The sequence below is a fragment of the Cydia splendana genome, chromosome 20, assembly GCF_910591565.1.
Source record: "Cydia splendana chromosome 20, ilCydSple1.2, whole genome shotgun sequence".
NCBI classification, from domain to species: Eukaryota; Metazoa; Arthropoda; class Insecta; order Lepidoptera; family Tortricidae; genus Cydia; species Cydia splendana.
In genome coordinates this window covers 7,608,295-7,632,474 of record NC_085979.1, presented here as the reverse complement: position 1 = coordinate 7,632,474, position 24,180 = coordinate 7,608,295, and the positions used below count along the sequence as shown (strand labels likewise).

At 40.7% G+C, this 24,180-nt stretch overlaps 1 protein-coding gene across 1 annotated transcript in view; it reads right to left on the bottom strand.

The window, feature by feature from the left end:
* Nucleotides 1–9,368: 9,368 nt before the first annotated feature.
* The window catches only part of LOC134800631 (NACHT and WD repeat domain-containing protein 2), a 73,575-nt gene continuing 58,763 nt past the window's right edge, over nt 9,369–24,180 (bottom strand). Inside the window, exons 19-30 of the mRNA XM_063773116.1 lie at nt 23,215–23,473; nt 22,641–22,822; nt 21,943–22,019; nt 20,649–20,856; nt 19,365–19,705; nt 18,623–18,740; nt 17,275–17,477; nt 15,964–16,100; nt 13,746–13,946; nt 11,276–11,410; nt 10,918–11,066; nt 9,369–9,605 (exon numbers count right to left, since the gene is read on the bottom strand). Of these exons, the coding sequence (XP_063629186.1) occupies nt 9,516–9,605; nt 10,918–11,066; nt 11,276–11,410; nt 13,746–13,946; nt 15,964–16,100; nt 17,275–17,477; nt 18,623–18,740; nt 19,365–19,705; nt 20,649–20,856; nt 21,943–22,019; nt 22,641–22,822; nt 23,215–23,473 (2,100 nt within the window). The 3' untranslated portion in view covers nt 9,369–9,515. The remainder of the gene's footprint in view (nt 9,606–10,917; nt 11,067–11,275; nt 11,411–13,745; nt 13,947–15,963; nt 16,101–17,274; nt 17,478–18,622; nt 18,741–19,364; nt 19,706–20,648; nt 20,857–21,942; nt 22,020–22,640; nt 22,823–23,214; nt 23,474–24,180) is intronic.

Sequence of the window (24,180 nt, the reverse complement as noted above, 5' to 3'; positions counted from 1 at the left end):
TTCGAAAGAAAATAAAAAGTGAATAATCTTAGCACCAGCACCGTGTGAACATGCAATTAAAGTAAAATGAACCATTCACTCAAGTGAATAATTCATTCGAGTGAACCGTCTGGTCCCACCTTTAGTAATTCAACAATTGGTGAACCTTTGGTGAAATTATTGCCTTATGGCCTAAATAAACGGAGCAAAGCAAAACAATAAACTTTTTGCAATAATTTAATCAGGACAAGTAATACATAACTCTCCATAATACATAAATAATTTTAACAATTCAATTGATTACACCGTCATCTTATTGATTATTTTACATCCCTTAAAGTAGTTCCAAATTGATCTCTACGTAACTTACACCTAGAGAGGGATAGACAGGGACCAGCCTGTTACAACTACAACATAGATGGCGCTAGTAGACCTACAAGCGCCCTGGCAGTGAGTAGTGGAACTATTGTGATTTTAGTTTTTGTATTGCGCTGGGAAAACAAGAAAGGTTTAACTTCGCTTTTTTATTCTACATGCTGTGTAGATCAGAGAGCTATTGCTCTGTTTGCACCTAAAAGGTCCCAATCCTGCATGGATTAGTCCCAAAACACGCCACCAGAGGCGCTAGTGTCGACATTATCGCCATTAGTCCAACTACGAGGTAACTACGACAATAAAATGCGAGCTGTACATTGCCGGAAAGAACACTTATCGCGTTTCGCGTCCATTGTACAGTTTTAGACAAACAGCGAAACATCTGCAACGTAAATCAAACAACAGTTTGACGCTACGAACGTATAGATGGCGCTACTATATACCTACAAAGGATTTGATTAGCAGCGCCATCTATTCTTTCCAAGCAATAACTACATCACATTTTTATACAAGTTAGACACGTTAACAAAACGCATAAAAGGACCTTGCTTTGCTTTGTTAAAATTAGTTTTGTGGTTAAATGTTACAAGTCCTTCCAGCGAAATGGCACATAAAAATCTGAAACCATTATGTCCCTTAAATAACACAATATAAAAATAGAAGAATTAGGTACATAGTAATTAGAGAATACATTTAATATGGCAGCAAAAGTTACATCCATAATCACAAATACATCAAGACAGTTAACTCGAGATGCAACTTTTTTTAGTAAGATATTTAAAACTAGATTAGAGTAGATTGCTTTGGTCGAATAAAGCTCAAGGCTTTAGAGTAAGTGATGCGAGTAGATACGTTTAGAAACGAATTATCAGTTTTGCAACTAGGCACAATACACAAACTGATTTTTTTAATAAATTCAGAGCCAGGGCTGTTACCGTGAAAATCGAAAGTCGTAAATTGCGGGGAATTGTGACAGCTAAAACACGTTTCGTTGTCGCGAAGACAGCCGTCATCAAGCGGCCCGTTCGAAAGACTGTGATCACGGAATATTTCAGATATTGTCTATGGCACATGGTTTTTGTACGGAATCTCTATGGTCACTGAATGTCTGAATTTCTGATAAAAAACTCGTGTTTTGTGCGCTTTAGGCTCATTCCAGACTTCAGACAGTCTCTGGTTACTGAATACAAACAGGTTATAGATATTGTATTGTCTTTTGTTTAGGAAAATCAGTGGCCATAGACAATATTAATAACATTTTGTTCGTCTGTGACGGGCGTTAGGGTACCCACGGCTTAATTTCATTTAATTATGACGTCAGGATTAAAACTTATTTAAGCTAATGAAACGAAATTATGTGATATTTAAGTAAAGCCATAAACTGGCTAAATAGTACCTACACTGAACTAAATCTGTTTAAAAAAAAATTGGGTTCCATATCTAACTTGCCCTCGCAAAATTGATAATTTGTTTCTAGAATGACAACCAAAAACGAGTTAATTTTGTGCATAAGGTATCTATTGTGCACGTTACATTAACATAACTTAGCCTAAGGCGATTTCACATTGGATGCGGACCCGCACGGCGCTCCGGTGTGCGAGCTGGACATTATATACGTCGCTGTCTCCCTCATACACCTTAGCGCCGTGAGAATTGCATCAGTGTGATAACCGCGTTACTAACAACTAGAGTGGCAGTTACAGTTTGTGGTGGAGTAAAAATTGGCGTAACCCCTATTTAGGGGGTGCGAGGGCAAACCCAGTGAGTGAACGGGCCGTTTGGAATCTTATATCCACAATTTTCTTTGCCAAAAAGTTACTGGAAATCTCAAGTTTTCAAAAATAATTATTTTTTCAACATATTGTTGCGTGTTGTAGTGCTTACTTTTTATGTTTTATTGCCAATTTTCAGGTCGGGTTTCGAAAACTCTGTAATTTAGTCCTAATTTTGCACGAGGTATAGCTTCTTTTTTCACTGTTAATCCATCAAATCAATTTTATATAGACATTGTCAACAAGAAAATAGACATTTATTTCAATTAAAAGAATTAGAACAGTCTTGTAAGTTTTTAGCATTGTTGAAATTTTAGTGCGATTAATTCTCTTGAATAATAAATTTTCTTCATAATCTCATTTCCTCACTGGTCCTGCCGATGGCATTACATGACTATTGTGTCTCTAAATAAGTATCTTTTATAATATATCTGTTCTATTTATTTAGAATATGCAACGCCAAGGGGGTCTACTCTTTAAGACTGCTATAGCATACTGTTTTGTGAGGTAAAACCGTAGTATTTTGCCTTCAAAGCAGTATAGATAAGCGACAGTCATGGTCGACCCCCCACAATGTAAAAAGGAAAATGGTTACCTTAACATATAGTATAATTTAGGGCGATGTACCAGCATCAGTTTTACATTTAATGGTTATAGATATTCCACGATTTGATAGCCCGTGGAACAAATTATAGTAAGGATAAGTACTGTAGGTACATTTTAAATATATATTAATTGTGAAGGCGAAGGATGAAAAATTTCGATGTTAGATAGCTTCATCCATTAATCAAAGATTATACTTTTTCACCACACCAGCCCGGAAAGGCTTACTTTGCACTTCAAAAACTGATAGCAAAGTTGCATTTTATTCACATGTGAGGCAAAGTAATCAAATACAAATTTTGAGTTGTTTTCTTATGTTTGCTGGTAGAATTGACTTTTAAATGATGATTTTGGATTATAAATATTTAATAACATTCATTTGGATTTGATTTGGTTTGAGTTTGATATTTTACATTTCATATTTGCTTCGAGTTGGTGTGGTGAAAAATTTTGTGTTTCACTCGGGGGCAAAGTTGTTGTTTAACCCTCGTGCTTTAAAACCCTCGCAACGCTCAAGATTCCATTTTTCGAACCACTCGCTACGCTCGTGGTTCAATTTTGGAATCTTTCGCTTGCTCGGGTATCAATAGTAGCACGAGCGGTTAAACAACAACTTTGCCCCCTTGTAAAACAAATAACTATTTTATTGGGTATAACGTCAGGAGTAAACTAAGCTCTAAAGAGTCCATCGACGTGCTCACTAGCGCCACTGGTAAATAATTGTAATTATTGAAATTTAACGATAGATATTTAAAAAGGGGGCCTCTACGTACTGTATTTTGTATTTAAGTACCCTTTGAATATATCAAACTAGTTTTTATTTTGCTGGATTCGTCTATCTATGCGTCCATAGTGAAATCGGCCGTTTTTGTTTTGAGTTAATAGATCGATGAATCCAGCAACATAAAAACTAGTTTGATGTATTCAAAAGGTACTTAAATACAAAATACAGTACGTAGCGGCCCCCTTTTTAAATATCTATCGTTAAATTTCAATAATTACAATTATTTACCAGTGGCGCTAGCGAGCACGTTGAGTCGTTGATGGGCTCTTTAACTCTGGCCATTCACTTAACACTATGGTTTCTACCAACACATAGCATACCAACATATATCAAGAACTTTACAATTAGTCAGGTAAAAAATATGCTAGTAGTATTTAAGAAAGTACTAAGTACGTAATTGTCATTTTTAAATTGGTTCATTGTGCGAAATATACATTTTAATTGCATCTAAAACTTGTTCCTATGATGGTTGCGCTCCTAACATTCCTAACAAGTTTAGCAAGTATGCAAGTGACGCGTCTATTGGTCTGACTTATACTCTGTATCTTTAGGTATTTAAATAAAAGTAAACAAAAACTACCCTCAAATGGCTCCTTAAGCCAGTTCAGTCTGAAAACATTACACGATTAAATAATGTAGGTTAAAGTCAGGTCGTTTAGTGACAGCGTGAAAGATTTGGTTGGTTAACCAATAAATGTTATAACTACCCGAAAATATACAAATTATTTGTTTACTTTTATTTAAATACCTAAAGATACAGAGTATAAGTACGATTCCCACCGAACGGGCGGAGTCGGCGCTCATTTCACATTTTCGCAAGCCGGTCGGCTGCTCGCGGACGCGGACGGCTCCGGTCGGATTCCATCACTTCTGCCATACATATTATATAGGCACATTGAAAATGCGCTCCGGCACGGCCCGACTCCAGCTGGTCGGTCATCATACATTAGGTAGCTGTATTTAATAAGTTCGGGCGACCATCTTCAACTCGCTTTATTTCAGCAAATTTGTTTATTTCAGCAAATTTGGTTATTATAGATTATAGAGTTTAACATTTGACGTTAGATTTCGGCCACAATCTAACATCGAAAATTTTCATTTTCTTTGCGACGAGAATATTTGGTGTAAGCTTAAAACATAAGAGTAGAAAACACATCCGAATCGTCCGAAAACATTTTACAAATATGTAGATTAATACATATATGTATACCTTTTGACTTCCAATCCACTTACTCGAAGGTAACAATGAATAAATAGATCATTTTCTACATTATAAGAACATAACAATAGATAAAGTGATATTTAAAAAAGGTCAGTTTTCCGGTATTTTGAGTATGAGTACCTTTTTGTTTACACGAAATAAGCTTAAAATTTTGGTGGGTTGTAGCAAACATGTATTACAATCATTTGTTTTTTTCACTAGAAGTTTGAACTTGAACAAGTTACAGCTACTCAACAAAAGAGGGCGCTTTTAGGTTCCCACTTTAACACGTAATAACTGACCTATTTTAATAAAAACTCACAAACATGGTTCTTAATTTCAAGCAATTTACTGCTTTTAGTAGAAAGGCAAAGCCTAATATAATAAAACGTGTCCGCTAGTTTGACAGCCGCAACAGATGGCGCTGTGAGGCGCCATGTTTTATGGTCACTGAATTGTCAAACGTCAAACTTTGACAACCAAAGTCACCGCATATCGTACGGAGCCGTATAGCGCCATCTCATTTAATAGCTGTCAAATTCAAAGCACGGAATTGTGTTAGACTTTCCCCTTCCTAAAAAATAAATCTTTGATAATAGTTATGCCTGAAATTAAGTTGCTTGGAAATAAAGACGTACATAACAACAAAAATAACACAACTATAAGGAGTAATACTGCATTGTTCTGCCGCCAGAGGCAGCACTAGCACAACCCGTAAACCATACAGTAACTTATACTATGCCTTAAACAGTTTTTTAGGGTTCCGTATCCAAAGGGTAAAACGGGACCCTATTACTAAGACTTCGCTGTCCGTCCGTCCGTCCGTCCGTCCGTCCGTCCGTCTGTCACCAGGCTGTATCTCACGAACCGTGATAGCTAGACAGTTGAAATTTTCACAGATGATGTATTTCTGTTGCCGCTATAACAACAAATACTAAAAACAGAATAAAATAAAGATTTAAATGGGGCTCCCATACAACAAACGTGATTTTTGACCAAAGTTAAGCAACGTCGGGAGTGGTCAGTACTTGGATGGGTGACCGTTTTTTTTTTTGCTTTTTTTTTGTTTTTTTTTTTATATGGTACGGAACCCTTCGTGCGCGAGTCCGACTCGCACTTGCCCGATTTTTTGACAAGTTTTCACAGATTATTTGTTACGAATAAATATGATATTGATGAATCAAAGCGGTTTGTTTAGAGTTTGTGCTAGTGGCGCCCCCTACACAGAGTTTTACGTAATATTTCCTATTGCACTGATTGAGAGTGGACTAGAGTGAAATGAGACAGTTGTTAAAATTGACTTACAACATCATTATACATAGGTACATTATATTCCTCTTTTTCTTAATAGCTTAGATACATTTAATCTGACGATAAACTTACCAAATTAGATACCTAATGTGGCCAAAATTATGATTGCAAATCCCAATACTGCAATGTTATATTAATATACGGGGTATTACTGCAATGTTCTGCCGCCAGAGTGCAGCACTAAGCTAGCTAGTAAACCATAGAGTAACTTATACATTCATTCATTCTTTTAAAATTATGGCTTCAGCCCATTGGGGCTATTTCGCCAGTGTCAAGGTCGTAGTAGCAGGGTAAAACGATTGAAATTGCACGGTTAGTACAAGACAGTGTACGGTGATTTAGCTCTTGTAAAGCGATAGCGGGCTTTACAAGAAACACGTGGACAACCGGCCGTAGACTCCAAAATGATGGTTAAACGTGCTTCAAGATAAATTCTCCATTCACTGCACACTACCACATTAGTTTACTGTATAATAGGCTATCGATATTACACTTTAAACAATATTAATGAGCAAAAAACGAATCAATTAATCTCGCCGCGTGCCATCAAGATGGCGCTCGATCCGGAAGTCCAGTAACTTATACATACTGAGACTGTTTTTTGACAAGTTTTCACAGACAATAAAATATGACATTGATGCATCAAGGCGGTTTGTTAACAAGGACCTAGCGGGAAACGCGAAAATAGAAATTTAGTTATCTGAGAGAGGTTAGATAACGAAATTTCGATTTTCTTGTTTCGCGGTAGACCCCCAGATTGTGATGGATAGTGGTAGTGGCGCCCCCTACCCACAGTTTTGCGTAATATTCCCTATTTTCTGTAGTTTCGCAGTTTAAATGTATCAATGCTACCTACTTGAGGGGTTCTAAGTTCGTCCAAAGAAGGACTGACGAGATACTTCAGTGATACCAATATATAAGTTCCACGAATATACGTACTTACCTATTTACTAGTATAAAGTGTCATTCTACAGAACTTGCTAACTATGTAAACAAACCGCCATATTGAAACTGTCACTGAATGATGATTTCTTTATGGCGGTTTGTTTACATAGTTAGCAAGTTCCATGGAATGACACTTTAGCCACTTGTGGCTTTGATAAGGTAAACGTACTAGTACTCGACATGCTAATGCCCAATAGATAACACCCTGCTGTCACCTCTATTGACAATGACTTAAGTTTCAAGATGACATGTACTGGGACCGCGTCGAGTACCAGTACCTACGTTTAGCTTACAGTGACTTCGAGCAACGCCGGCTTCCAACATGTCGGAAGGGAGGAGCCCAAGCGATATCTTACCGTACAAATCATTCTGCCATTTTTTGCGGGGGGAAACGTGCACACAGTCTCACTTTTCAGTCACTTACATACAAAATCCAATCTGTAATGACACAAATACATACATAATGACACACGTCAAAGATCTTGCAAACCTCGATCTCTTTTTGTGTACTGATGAGACGATGAGTCACTACACGCATCGCCATAGGTACAGTTGTACCAAATTGGCGTTTGAGTCCGCACAGCCTGATTCGATCGGACAATTTAATCAGATTGGCGAAAAATTGACCCCGTCTGGACAGGCCTTAAAGATTGTGGTTATGATGCGTCCACATTATGGGTGGTCGCTAATGTAACTTATATTTGTGGTATCACTGTAAGCCCGTATTGGGCATGAAATCACTTAACCTAAATTCACCACAAAATTACACCTAAACATCAACATTACTGATAGAGAATTCACTAAAATACAATTATTTTTATGTATGTAATTAATAAGCGTAATAGATCAAAACATTTAAGTTTTTTTTTATTTCCATACGATTCCGAGTTTAACATACTGGCAACATTACACCGCGCAGATGTTTCTTGCCATAGACAAAACATCCATCTCGTTCTGACACACACAGAATGGTACCTACTGTAAAAGAGATGGATGTATACTTTGGTTATGGCTCACTGTATACGGGACGGAATCCCAGACTGAAATCTGTTATACTCTGGCAAACCCACTTTGTCAGTAAAAAATGGCGCGAAATTTGAATTGTCTGTGGGAGGAATATATATGCGCCTACATTGTTTACATTTGCCGCCTTTTTTACTGATGGAAATGGATTGCCAAACTATAGTTCTGATAGGATTACCTATGTCAGTTATTAAAATTCAGTACTATCTGACAGAATTTTGTAACCATAGACAATTTCCCCAGAAGTGGCATCTCGTCTACAATGAGCCTTAATCCAATACCTACATTTGAAACCGTTAAAATATTATTTGAGCCCAACTCGGCATGTCTTTATTTATTAGTTTGTTTTAAATATAAGCAAATTCATAAATTCTTAGGCTTAAATAAAGAAACAATCTATGTACAGCCGCCATCCGATTTATCGGAGCGGCCGGGGTGCTCAAATCTGAACATGCACTCTAAAAAGCCCATCACACGAGCGCTTTTTCAACGCGCGTTATAAAAGCGCTTGAATTCGTCGGCACGCTAAATTCGATTTAACGACCAAGGCTTAACGTCGAAAATCCAACAACGCTTGATAAAAAGCGCCACCGCCGTCGTGTGAATAAATACACATGTATCCATTTGTGTCATTCAAACGCTTTTTTAACGCGCGTTGTAAAAGCGCTCGTGCGAATGAGGCCTAACGCCGTGACAATAGATGCGGGTTCAGATATTTGTGAGCGCCTTGGCCGCTTAGATATATCTGATGGCGACTGTACCTATATTATATTATATAAAATATTGGTTCTTTATTTACCCTTTTTTGGTCAGTAGTAATACTTCCATACGAAATTATTACGTCACACTTTAAGGTTAAGGTTCTTTACTAGGGTAACATTTTTAAATAAGTCTGAAAGTACTTAGATGTTACAAATGTACACTGAAGGACTCTGCCTACACCATGCCATGCTTTTCTTATTTTTAATTTGTTGGTAATTTTAAATATGTAGGGTAATTCGCCAGTAACTGGCCACTGTTAGTAATTGGCCACCCTAAACTAAAAATGAATTCTCACTCTTCATTTTCACCTATAAACAGAGTTCATTTTAGTATGAGATTTCAATAACTGGCCAGCCTTCAATAACTATCCGCCTTATACTAAAATGAATTCTAAGGTGAATAGAATTCATTTTTAGTTTAGGGTGGCCAATTACTAACAGAGGCCAGTTACAGGCGAATTACCCTATTTGTTTTTGCATTTATTTAAGACCATATCGATTTCCCTAACGTTTTTCTAGAGAATATTAGGGTCATTTATATAGCAATTGCCCGCCGAATCATTTTTCATGATTTATTTTATTGAAGCTTCCTAAATGTGTAATATGTTCACATTTAAATATTAGCTACTGTTTCATTATTGGCCAAATTTGACAGATTGCGAAATGCATTAAAAAAAAAGGATTTAGAATCGCACTATGCACGTGTAGAGCCTGGTCCTGAAGCAATGGCTGAAGACGGCACTGGTACGGACGCGGTCCTATCAGCAGCTCTCCGCGCCGCGGACGTCGAACGTACGGCCCTCTAGCGCCGGATCGCCGTACGGCCGGTCGTCGTACTCTGCGTCGCGGCCCTGTAAGTAGTGTAAGTACACATTCTCGTACTGACAGTCATTCAAATCTATAGGATTGTGCGCGTTGGAGGGTCTGCCAACTTGTGGCCTGAATCGGAAACATTCAAATCTATAGGGACCGTGCGTGTTGGAGGGTCTGCAATCTTGTGGCCTGAATCGGAAACATTCAAATCTATAGGGACCGTGCGTGTTGGAGGGTCTGCAATCTTGTAGCCTGAATCGGAAACATTCAAATCTATAGGGACCGTACGTGTTGGAGGGTCTGCCATCTTGTGGCCTGAATCGGAAATATATGTGCACATGTACATTGCCAAAGCGAGTGCTACCATCTACCGTTCTCGTAGGTAAGTTTCCTTGTGCATATTAAGTTCTGCCATCTTGTGGGCTACATCGGCAGCACAGACGCCGTCAGATTTTTGACGCGAGTCGTAAAAGTGAAGTTTATGCTTCCAATATAGCCCACAAGATGGCTGAAACTAAAATGCACAATAAAACGTACATGAACGGTAGAGGGCAACACTTGCTTTGACGTGAAGTGTCAATGTATAGTTTATGTTTCCATGTCACAAGATGGCAAACCCTCCAACTCGCATGGCCCCTATACCTGTAGGGCGTATAACACATGGCTTCAAGTGAAGATTCAGAATTTCTATGATTATTTTGATTAATTTCAGGATTTTCAGGTAATGTGAGACGCTTTAATTTAATTTTAATGTTGTAACTGTGAGAACCGCTGGTGGCCTAGCAGTAAGAGCGTGAGACTTTCAATCCGGATATCGCGGGTTCGAACCCCGGCTCGTTTCAATGAGTTTTTCGGAACTTATGTACGAAATATCATTTGATATTTACTAGCCGCTTTTCGGTGAAGAAAAACATCTTAAGGACCGGTCTAATCCCAATAAGGTCTAGTTTACCTTCTGGGCTGGAAGGTCAGATGGCAGTCGCTTTCGTAAAAACTAGTACCTACGCCAATTCTCGGGATTAGTTGCCAAGCGGACCCCAGGCTCCCGTGAGCCGTGGCAAAAGCCGGGACAACGCGAGGAAGTATAGAGACCGTGCGCGTTGGAGGGTCTGCCATCTTGTGGCCTGAATTGGAAACATAATCGTATGTGCACATGTACATGGCAAAGCAAGTGCTACCATCTACCGTCCTCGTCGGTACTTTTCCTCGTGCATAGTAGGTTCTGCCATCTTGTGGGCTACATCGGAAGCATAAACGACACATTTACGCCTGACGCCAAAAATCTGACCGCTCTTATGCTGCCCCCTATAGTACATGCACGGGGCCTATAAGAATGACATAACTGTTTACCTGCGTGACTGAATCCACGGGAGGCCCGCAGAGCTTGACACAAAGGATCTCCTTATAGTTTTCTAGCGCCAGCGCCAGTACGGAACCCCCCAGCAGCACCTCGCATGAGGTGATACGTTCGGGCGGTGTGTACACTGCTATTAGCTTTCCTGTGGGGTTTAAGAGGCTGGTTAGAACTAAATTACGAATTACGAGTAGGTAAAAAAAAGAGCTACAGAATTGCCGAAACATCTGCATTTTTGATTTGGCTATTTTACATTTTGAATAATGGAGATACGGGAGTCGAACCGTGAGCGGCCAGCTCCCGTAGACAGTCGCGATAACATTCTACAAAATGTAACATTTGTCTGCTAATTACCTGTATGTAAGTCCCATAGACGCACTGACAGGTCCCGGCACGCGTCGTCTGCCGACAGCAGCACGCCGCCGGCCCGGGCCAGCCGGAGCCGAGCCGGAGCCGCGCCGTGCCCGCGTAGCGTCAGGCGGCAGTTTCCTGCACAGATAATATAGTTAGTTAATCAAGCGCGTTTGAGAATCAAAATAACACAAAACGTATGGCACCAGAAACCTTACTTATCAAGGTCTCGAATTTTGCAATCACAATATTTTTCACTAATAATCCTTTAGGTGTAGATCAAAAGAACGCCTCATCTGACCAGCGTATACTACCTACAGTATCTCGTTAGCACACCAGAAATATCGAAATTCAAAGACTGTCAACTTAACTTTATCTCCATCACTCGCCATATTAGTGTGACATAGACCATAGCCAAGCATTTCGAATAACTTCAACAAGGTCGCGGTAGTCCTGTCCTGGTTAAAATTGATCCTGTGACTGACCAGATCCCACACCAGTATCCTAGTATCAGCCAACCCCGACACCACGAAGCCGTCAGCCGAGCTGATAGCCAGAGCTACCGTGTCACAGCCAGGCTTCCACTTAAGGAGTCTGACTGGAGATCCTACCTGTGACCAGATCCCACACCAGTATCCTAGTATCAGCCAACCCTGACACCACGCAGCCGTCAGCCGAGCTGATAGCCAGAGCTACCGTGTCACAGCCAGGCTTCCACTCGAAGAGCCTGACTGGATATCCTACCTGTGACCAGATCCCACACCAGTATCCTAGTATCAGCTAACCCTGACACCACGCAGCCGTCAGCCGAGCTGATAGCCAGAGCTACCGTGTCACAGCCAGGCTTCCACTCGAAGAGCCTGACTGGATATCCTACCTGTGACCAGATCCCACACCAGTATCCTAGTATCAGCCAACCCTGACACCACGCAGCCGTCAGCCGAGCTGATAGCCAGAGCTACCGTGTCACAGCCAGGCTTCCACTCGAAGAGCCTGACTGGATATCCTACCTGTGACCAGATCCCACACCAGTATCCTAGTATCAGCCAACCCCGACACCACGAAGCCGTCAGCCGAGCTGATAGCCAGAGCTACCGTGTCACAGCCAAGCTTCCACTTAAGGAGTCTGACTGGAGATCCTACCTGTGACCAGATCCCACACCAGTATCCTAGTATTAGCCAACCCCGACACCACGCAGCCGTCAGCCGAGCTGATAGCCAAAGCTACCGTGTCACATCCAAGCTTCCACTTGAAGAGCCTGATTGGAGATCCTACCTGTGACCAGATCCCACACCAGTATCCTAGTATCAGCCAACCCCGACACCACGCAGCCGTCAGCCGAGCTGATAGCCAGAGCTACCGTGTCACAGCCAGGTTTCCACTTGAAGAGTCTGACTGAAGATCCTACCTGTGACCAGATCCCACACCAGTATCCTAGTATCAGCCAACCCCGACACCACGCAGCCGTCAGCCGAGCTGATAGCCAGAGCTACCGTCTCACAGCCAGGCTTTCACTTGAAGAGCCTGACTGGATATCCTACCTGTGACCAGATCCCATACCAGTATTCTAGTATCAGCCAACCCTGACACCACGCAGCCGTCAGCCGAGCTGATAGCCAGAGCTACCGTGTCACAGCCAGGCTTCCACTCGAAGAGCCTGACTGGATATCCTACCTGTGACCAGATCCCACACCAGTATCCTAGTATCAGCCAACCCTGACACCACGCAGCCGTCAGCCGAGCTGATAGCCAGAGCTACCGTGTCACAGCCAGGCTTCCACTCGAAGAGCCTGACTGGATATCCTACCTGTGACCAGATCCCACACCAGTATCCTAGTATCAGCCAACCCCGACACCACGAAGCCGTCAGCCGAGCTGATAGCCAGAGCTACCGTGTCACAGCCAAGCTTCCACTTAAGGAGTCTGACTGGAGATCCTACCTGTGACCAGATCCCACACCAGTATCCTAGTATTAGCCAACCCCGACACCACGCAGCCGTCAGCCGAGCTGATAGCCAAAGCTACCGTGTCACATCCAAGCTTCCACTTGAAGAGCCTGATTGGAGATCCTACCTGTGACCAGATCCCACACCAGTATCCTAGTATCAGCCAACCCCGACACCACGCAGCCGTCAGCCGAGCTGATAGCCAGAGCTACCGTGTCACAGCCAGGTTTCCACTTGAAGAGTCTGACTGAAGATCCTACCTGTGACCAGATCCCACACCAGTATCCTAGTATCAGCCAACCCCGACACCACGCAGCCGTCAGCCGAGCTGATAGCCAGAGCTACCGTCTCACAGCCAGGCTTTCACTTGAAGAGCCTGACTGGATATCCTACCTGTGACCAGATCCCATACCAGTATTCTAGTATCAGCCAACCCTGACACCACGCAGCCATCAGCTGAGCTGATAGCCAGAGCTACCGTGTCACAGCCAGGTTTCCACTTGAAGAGTCTGACTGAAGATCCTACCTGTGACCAGATCCCACACCAGTATCCTAGTATCAGCCAACCCTGACACCACGCAGCCGTCAGCCGAGCTGATAGCCAGAGCTACCGTATCACAGCCAGGCTTCCACTTCTTAAAGAGTGTGCCTGACTGGAGGTCGTAGACCACGATGAAGTTGGGGCTGGGCTCGTCTAGTTCACGAGAGACCACGCATACGTATGAACCTGGAATTTGTGTTCAAATTAGGGCTTTTTGTTCTACCAAGACGGGTTAGTAGAGTTGTAAGAGGATAGTAGATTGTTTACCAAGGGATGAAAGGCACTAAATTCTGCCGAGGTAGTTTGGAGCTCGAACGCAGTGAGAGCGCCAATAGTCCGAGGCTGAAATGATGCCTTTCACCCGAGTTAAACACTCTACTTTTCATTTCGAATACGAGGAAAGTAAAATGCATGTGTTTTTTAAAACATGACTAAGTATACATTTTTATAGTATTTTTTGAGGGTACTTTCAATTAACAATTTAGGCAAAAGTATCGTTATTTATGGGAATGGGGAGTCAAATATCAGAATGGAAATTGTATGACAAATCCATTTATACCCAAATTTCAATTGCTTATCGTAAAAAATAAAATAAAATCGTACTTGGAACCTAAAATGCTCTAGTGCAGAAACGTATCATTTTCTGCACACATTTTAGAACAACAATGACCCTCTTTCAGAGCATGAGAAATGAAATAGTAGATTGTTAACCAAGGGTTGAAAGGCACCCATTTCTGTCGAGGTAGTTTGGCGCTCGAACGCAGTGAGAGCGCCAATAGTCCGAGACAGAAACGGTGCCTTTCACCCGAGTTAAACACTCTACTTTTCATATCGAATGCGAGGAAACCAAACAAGACAAGGCAATTTCGCAAAATCAGTAATTGAAGTACATAACAAACCTACGGCCATGATTTTTTCCTTAGGACTTACTTGCAATCGGAGACTTTACATGCGTGAAGATTAATCACCCCTAACGAAAATCATTTAGATTGCAATATTTACAAAAACACACATTTTTTTACAAACTACAACAATTTTAAAATAATTTGTTCATTATAGTATGAAAATCAGCGGGATTGCCTCGTACTTTTTTAATTTTATACTTTTTCGTTCTAAAAGCCGCAACAGACTACCGGACCGCACCGCGACCATGGTGCGCCGCACCACGTCATAATATTATAAAAGTATTTTTAATATTAAATAACAATTTAATTAATAATATAAGAAACTTTTATCTTGTATTTTATTTTATTTTAATGAATATAGTTCTAAATAACTTTAAAAACCAATTTAACCCTTGGGACGCCTAGTGCCATATCCGTACCAGTCCTGTCAACTGCCGGAGGGTCTTCAATTTTTGTACCCGTCAACTGCCTAGTCCCAGATCTGTACAAAGTGTCTCAACTGCCTTGTGCCTTATCAGTCACCAAATTTATTGTATTATATTTTTACAATTTTGAGATCTAAACACTTACAAATAGAGTTTTATATCATTTGCACAATAGCACTTTTTTTTTATCGCGGCAGTTGACGGGTGCACGTACGCGAGCCTATCCGGCATTTGAAGGGGATGGGACGGATCCGGCACTAGGCATCTGACGGGTACAAGTACGTTTGTCGGTTCGGCGTTCCAGGGGTTAATATCGTACAAACGTTTAACTGTGGCTGTATAAGATTCTGCCTTTGCTCATTTACGCAAGCGTAAGGTTTAAAAAAATATTTTTGGTGTATTCCTTTTGGTTCCCGCTTTATGAAATCGAGTAAATAGAATTCAACGAAAGAAATCAAGAATAATTTGTTTTTAACAAATTACTTACATCATTTTTTATAAAAAAAGGATCAACGTGGGATTTGTAAAATTAAAGAATTACCAATTGTTCCAGACGAGGAAATAAAGACACTATTTTTCCATTTTGTTTCCACCCAGTTGTTCATGGGACGGGGACGCAGAGGAGTACACCACTTTTCTGCGCTAGAGCATAAACGTATCACTTTCTGCGCACCTTTTAGAACAACAACGACCCACTTTCAGAGCATGAGATATGAAAAAGATAAACCATGATAACCTTTAATAAAATAGGAATAGATTTCACTACACATTTTTAAATGCTAGTAATTAGAGTAACAAAGAAAGATGACCGCAATTTGTTGAACTTTGGTGTTCGCGGTAGGCCCACAGGGTGGCAAAAGGTATGGAACTCACCTTCATACGTGATGGCAGCCTTCGACGTGACAAAGTCATGGTGCGGTATACGTAAGTCGTAGAGAAGTTTCCGTGACGTCAGTGACCATACTAGGAGTGGGAACGGCTTTTGCGTCTCGTCTCCGCATACCAGCACCCTGTGTGACAGAGTAAGACAGACGATCAGATCTACTGTCGCTCATTTCACGCTTATGTGCAGAGACTGGGCGTTTAGCAGACCAAGTCTGTAGTGGGCTGTTCTATTGACACGCGTTAAAGGAGAAGTTTCTTCTAACAGACGTGGTGGTAAACAAGAAAATTCTGGTCGTATCATGGTCACATGGCGGTCTAGCATAAGTTGCGTTCTCGCACGAGAGTCCATATTTGAAGTCGCACTTGATGTATGGAGTCGCGCGCGAGAACTCAACCGTCTGGTTTATAAAACGCCGGCCACGTAGAGGTGGTAGGTACTGACACAATTTTTTAACACTAAACCCTAATACTCTCCTCAGCTTGACGAGTCTTAATAAAATCCTAGTTATTTGAGTAATTTTCTGAAATAACTACGCATTACGTAGGTATTTGTAAGCGGATCGCTTGTTTGACATAATTATTGAAAGTCATAATATAATGATTGTTAGATTATCATTAGTCATAATTCTGAAACCGTTAACTTTTCAGGATACTCGTAAGATTATCTTATAGATAGGTTAGGTTAACTTAGGTTTGTTTTATGGCAATCCTGAAAAGTTACGCGTTTCTGAAAAAACCAAATAATGACTAACGAAAATGTGGTCAAACCATACAATATATACATTATTAAAATTTTATGGGAAACAATAGAGACCCATTTGTAAGATTGGATGTAAACGTATTAGAAAAAAAAAATCCCGTCCATTTTGAATCATAAGGGCTCGAGTCCTATTAATAAAGACTTCAATCAGTTTGTATTTCCTGTTGTACCTACAGTATACGCTGCAGAGATAACTGACCCCCCTGCAAACAAGTTTCTATGCAGGGGGGAGGGGGGGTCAGTTATCTTTGCAGCTTACTGTACACAGACAGATCCAGGTGGTTTTGTAACCAAAAAGGAAGCATAAGGGAAGGAATGGAAAGATTCGCGAGATTCTGGTAGGCTTCCGTAGCTCAATTGGTTAGAGCTACCGCACGGATTGCGGTTGCGGGTTCAAGTCCTGCCGGAAGCGTAAATTTACCATTTTGTCCTTTAATATAAAATTTGGAATAACCAATACATATTATAACTACCCGAAAATTTACAAAGTTTACTTTTATTTAAATACCTAAAGATACATACTATAGTTGTAGTCATACCTTCCATCGCCGGACACCAACAGCGAATTCAGGAACCTGTCCTCCCCAGCCTTGAAAGTGGTGACACAGTCCCCCGTCTCGATGTTCATCAGGTTGACGTACATCCTGTTGCGCGATAAGGCGACAAGATGCTTGGGGTCGTGGAGGCCGTAGTACGGCATCTTCTGGTTCATCACGCCTTTTAGGGATACCACGAATTTACCCTGAGAAAAAAAACTGCATTTTAACACTTTAAACTCTCGCGTTTTGTACACATATTAATTACACAAACGGGTTGTGTCGGAATGTAAGGTAAAAACAATGAAATTATAGCGCGGTAGACCCGTTTGTGTAATTAAATATGAAAAATATGAAAAATTTTGTAATAAATATTTATTACATTTAGCAATAAATGAAAAAAGTAACTGTTATTACATTAGGGTATTTTGGCACCAGAACTTGTGTATAAATGTGAGAATAGCAGAATTACTTGCAAATGGTAGAATAGGTAAATAAGTTAAACAGGTATCAGAAAAGTCGGTACAATTAGATACGCACTCCCCCACTTAACCCTGATCCTCCTAGCCAAGATACTAATCGTTCGCTACGGCGCAAACGAATGGCATCTTGGCGAAGCCCCCAGGTGTTATAACTTAAGTATAAACCCATTTTTTTGGTTTTTTGTACGAAAAATCATAAAAAATCCAGCGTAAGATTTTTTAGTTTTAAGCTTACCGGGTTAACCATTGACTTGCCAACCAGTCAAGGAGCGCTGGTCTTTTGTAGTAAAGTTAGAGACTTAAAAGAAGGAGCTTTATACAAATAAGATTAAATGCGAAAGGGATGATTTATTTAAAACATCTATATAGTCCCATGGTTTTGCAAATTGATCGTTTTAATCAATCTAATGTCCCATTAACAACATCGCTGCGGCAATTAGTGTAAGGCTGCGTTTCCACTAGAGATGTGCGAGGATCCTCGCTCAGCACAGCTCTTGTTGGCAGTTATCTATTGGTTCTTAACAAACACATCCATCGCAACACATCCTCGTATATCTTTGGTGAAAACGCACCCTAACTCGTAATTAAGCAAATTTTGCAAGTTAGCATGAGGTCTTTCGACCCCTTCCCACAGTACATGCATATTATTCATACTTTTTCTCTCTGTTCTTCTTTACCAAAACCTGTGCTTAAACAATATTTCGTGCAATAAATAACAACACAACACAAGCCTTTTTGACCTTACCGTGGGACTTAGTCAATTTGTGTAAGAATAAGAATGTCCCAATAATATTTATTTATTTATAAATGATATCTGTTTTGTGTGCCTAATAAATAAAATAGAGGTAAAATAATAAAATAATACTAACCTGATTGAGGTCATAGACCTTCAGCTCTCGTTTACATAGCACCACGCAGCGGTACTCGTCGATGGGTACCAGGTTTATTGGCTGGGTGACACCGGTGATCTTTCTTACTAGTTTACATCTGTAAAGAAGTATTATGTAAACAAGTATGTGTTGACATTAGTTACATGGCATGGTTTATATAAGTGATCATCATGAATGTCAAATTACTATGAAAATGACATTTATAAATTTTATAATAATGACACCACCTCACTTTGGGCTTGTGAACAAATCACGCGAGGTTCGATAGGGGGCTGGGGGGTCACGAAAACATCACGACAGATCACGTTGGGGGAGGGGTGGTATAAGAAGACCTCACGTGTATTTTTCTACAGTAAACAAAACTAAGAAAAAATACCTACCACATGAATAGATTTTTTCTCGATTTCGTTAAACATACATCTGAACTCCGCACTTCAAAATAGCGAGTCTATTTTATAAAATTTTGGAGCGCGTGGCCTGACCGGTCGGATGGAAAAAAAAAATACACGTGAGGTTATATGGGGGAGGGGGGGTAGCCGAAAACCTCACCAAATATCACCAAGGGGGAGGGAGGGGTCAAATAGTAGCCAAAAACACCTCGCGTGATTTGTGCACAACCCCTTATCTACCTATTGATCTTTCATAAATACCTACTTAAATAGTAGCCAAGTCGCGTCGTAAATATCGAGGGCAACCTTTGTTAAAGTAAAAAAAAACTTACTGCACGACATCCCAAACGCAAATCTCCTCCCGTTCCGTCGACACTGTCGCCACAAACTTCCCTCTCGTGTCGAACCTCACAATCAGATCGTACGTCTTACTATCAAACCCAGCGACCATAGCCACATCTCTTTTCTCCTTCGTCTCTACGATCTTCCAGAACTCCTCATTGGCAGGAAAGAAGGTGGGTATAGGCGGTTCCCAAATTTCTTCCACCCATGTGTGGACTATTTTGGTTTTGATCTCTGTGCCCTCCCGTTGGCGTTTCTCCATGGTGGTTCGGAGGAGGCCGTAGAATTGTCTATGGTCGTAGTCTAGTGCGTAGGAATGGTGCTCGAAAACCTGGAATAATGTTTGGATTTTAGTTATTAGATAACAAAAGCCACGCTGGCGCTCGCGCACCTTTGCACCGTATTTGTGATGAGTACAATATAGTTTGGGTTTCAGTCGACATCTTTAATAACAGTAAACTGCAATTCAAGAAAAATATACTGAAATTGGCAATGGATAGTTAATAAGAGTCTATCTTCTTACTTTACATGCATGAGTGAACATAGGCATACAACATACTTATAGTACCTATTGTACAGTCACTAGAAATAATATGTTACTGTTTGAAGGCTGCAAAAATATGTGACACGCTCTTACGGCTCTACAAATAAGTTCGTGTCAGATATTTTTATTTTGTACTGTGTCTCTTTCTCTCTTAGTAATCATCATTGTTTGATAAGCTTAGCATCTATGTAGTGTTAGTAAATTAATAATTGTATTTAGTACCTTAAGAGTTAGTTAAGTGTAGTATATTTCTGTTATACATGTTTTAGTGAGAGCTGTTAAGGAAATAAGGGAATGTCCTTAGTGTGTCTCTGTAAACTTATCTCCTGCTCACTTATTTCTGTTTGCTTTCCAAATAAATAAAATAAAAACAAAATAAAAGGCCGAAAAGATTGAAGACAGATAGAATTACTGGCGAGAGTCCGGCTTCAGGCTCCGTGCCTTGCCTTGCCAATCATATTTTTACAGTAGTCATATGAATCAAACAATTATATCAGTTCTTGTCAGTACTAGTGTTACATTACAATATACAATACAATACAGAGTTAGCTCCTAGATTTTATTTTAAATTATGAGTGGTAGGTAATTAATCAATTGGTTAAAATTACTTTGAATTGCGGATAAAATCGGTTTCCCTATTGACCGGGGTAACAATATCAAAAATACCTATGTTTACTTGTTTTAGCAGGCCTACCCTATTGATCTAACTATTGAGTGGCATGCGACTTACCTCTTTAAGTATCTCAATGTGTTCAGGCAGGGGGTCTAAGTGCACTAAAGCGATGTCTTCCAGAAAATGCCCGCAATCGGTAGCCGCAAGCTTGTCGTGAACCCAGCTGAGTTCGGTGAAATATGGTCTCGTGGCGAATGATTCTGGCTCGTTTTTGGATAAGTGGTAGTGTTGGAACGGTAGCTCGTCCAGTTTCCGAGTGTTGTAGCTGAAAAAATGTGTTTTTAGAGTTCTGGACTAGTGTAACGTTTTAGAGTGATGGAAAACCTTACCTATATGAATTTAATAGTTAATGGGTCTTAGGTCTTACACAGAAATTGAGTATAATTTGAATTTTGAGATTAAAAATTTGATTTAAATCATCATCATCTTCCTCGCGTTATCCCGGCATTTTTAGCCACGGCTCATGGGAGCCTGGGGTCCGCTTGGCAACTAAGCGACTGCCATCTGACTTTCCAACCCAGAGGGGAAACTAGGCCCTAGTAGGATTAGTCCGGTTTCCTCACGATATTTTGCTTCACCGAAAAATTTGAATGAAATCTCATTCGTAATTCGTAATATTTCATCGAAATAATGTCGGTGTTTCTATTAAATTTGATGAAGTTACTAAAGGACCATGGGCAACTTTGTATGGAGCCTGGACCCAACGGCAACAGAAATGAGAGTAAGGTCATTAGATTTCTATGTACTTAATTTTGTTCTATGGGCACCAAGCGGAATTCCATCGCAGAACTGAGATATTGGTATTTTAGCTAAAATGTCGTCACCCTTATTACCTAGGCAATAGAGACTGAATAAGTAAATTAGTTGCTGCAGGGTAGATGTTCGCGCACCGCCGGGCGAGCACACCGAATGATTTGCCGCGCTCGCCCGGCAGTGGACTCTATTGCCTAGGTAATAAGGGTGACGACATTTTGACTAAAATACCAATAACTCAGTTCTGCAATGGAATTCCGCTTGGTGCCCATAGAACGAAATAAAGTACATAGAAATACCTATCTAATGATTTAACTCTCAACTCTGTTGGTTTTGGGGCAATTTTGACGCATAGTCCTTTCTTTCATCAATTGGACAAATATATTGGACAGATGGACTACCGTTCTAAGAAGGGGTTTTAAAAAAGTTAGTAATGTACAGTCAGCAGCAGAAGTTGCTAAGCGGGCGAGGTGTTCAAAATTACCTTGACACGCTCTTATTCTCTTAACAGTAAAGTCGTGTCAAGATCATTTTGAACACCTCGCCCGCTTAGGAACTTCTGCTGCTGACTGTACTTATGCAACAAGTTTAGTCTTACCATTCGTCTGAGAATTTGTTTTCTTGCGATATAAGCCGGCCGGCCATCTTCGGGTCGTTTTCCGTGTACCAGACGCCCTGCAACATAACAATTTAGTGATGCAAAGCGTTTGAATGTTATATCATACATAACTAAGGTCAATGTCAACGGCTTTAGCCTAGTCGGTAGTGACCCTGCCTACGCAGCAGGAAGTCCCGGGTTCGAATCCTGGTAAGGGCATTTATTTGTGTCACAAATAAATAGTTCCTGAGTTATGGATATTTTCTATGTATATAAGTATTTATATATATGTGTATATTATATATATCGTCGTCTAGTACCCACAACACAAGCCTTATTGAGCTTACTGTGGGACTAGGTCGATTTGTATAAAATTGTCCTATAATATTTATTTATTTATTATTTAATGTGGAGAAGACCGGCGTATAAAACATTGGAGGGAAGATCGTCATAGGGCAATAAGTAACTCACTTATTTGTAGCTCACAGACAGAAATTGGGGGGAGGCCTTTGCCTAGCAATGAGACACGACTGTTTTCAAATAATAGAACCTAAAAGTAATAATTTGTAGAAAAGTGTGTGGACGCAATGATCTGCGCAAACCCGCACTTGGCAAGCGGGCGCTTTGACGGCCTAAGCCGTCAATATTGAACGAAAATCCATTACAACACGCAAGATGGGATGGAATTATGTACATACCTCGTAATAGTCAACCAAAGTCTTCCGTACTTGGTCCTCGCAGTCCTGCAGGTAGCGGTCCCTTGCGGCGCCGGCGAGCGCGGCGTCGCGCCACCGCGCCGCGCCGCGCGCGTCCCAGCGCAGCCACGGCGACAGCAGCGCCGCCAGCTGCGGCCAGAATAGCGACGCGGGCGCCCACGGTACTGTGAAATAGTCGTTTTCATTTGTCATGCTCTGAAAGAGGGTCATTGTTGTTCTAAAGGGTATTTCTTTTTACGATAAGCAATTGAAATTTGGGTATAAATGGATTTGTTATACAATTTCCATTCTGATATTTGACTCCCCATTCCATAAATAACGATACTTTAACCTACTTAGGCATGTTATTAAAAACATATGCATTTTACTTTCCTCGTATTCGATATGAAAAGTAGAGTGTTTAACTCGGATGAAAGGCCCCCTTTCATCCCTTGGTTAACAATGTACTATATAGGTAATATATATATTATTACTTAACATGAGCAGTCTGTAACAAGCTATTGTAGTTAAGTTAAAGATTCAGTATATAAAAGAAGAGAATAAAAGAGTTACTCACAGTATGTCTCTTCACTTCTAAACAGCTCATCATGTGCCAGCATGTCTAATATCTCCGTATCATCTAACCCCCTCCTCGCGGCCGTCAGCAGCGCTAGACACGTCTTAACCCGTTCGGCGCCCAGCGCCGCCTCCGTGGTGATCAGGATCTGCGTCAGTTGACCTTCCAGGTCCTCGCAAATGACCAGTTCTGGTGCTGTTTCTGGCTCGGATTGCTCGGTGAAGGTTTCCGCTGATAGGGAGATTTGCCAGGCTAGGATCTGTTATAAAAAGGAGTTAAGTAACAACAATTTATCGCAGAGAACCTAGAGGATCCACGTATTATTGAGATCGAAATCAATCAGAAATAACCAATCTTGCTATACGTGGTTACACACAGCGGGTAACAACCCTAGAGTTGACGGATAATTGGAAAATGTTCCTTAGCGTAAACCGAAATGCTGCACTTCTGTACAGGCTTCACCGCGGCATCAGGTGGTGAAGCTGCCCCCGACTTGCTATACGGAACCATATTAGAGTGAACTATGTGATCATTGGAATATATACGAAGCTGGTAAATGTAAATCACGCGATTGTCAAGTCAACATTGTCACGGATAAACAACTGACCATGTCAAACAACGATGTTGCCTCGGCATTCGAAGATTATTTTTCTAAAATTAATACCACGAAATGTCTACATTCATCTCCGTCTCGAGCTCATTCCTTACTTTGTGCTAATGTTAAGAAATGTAATATTAACTTTGAGTTTAGTCAAGTAGATTCAGCAAATATTGTTAAAACATTCAAGTCACTCAATTTAAAGAAAACGGAAGACTTATGGGGAACATCAGTTAGAGTCATTAGTCATGTCTTAGACGTAATAGCACCTTACTTAGCCGTAATTTATAATATTTCAATTTCACAGGGCGTGTTTCCAGATCTTATGAAATATAGCAAAGTCATACCTCTTTTTAAATAGGGTGATT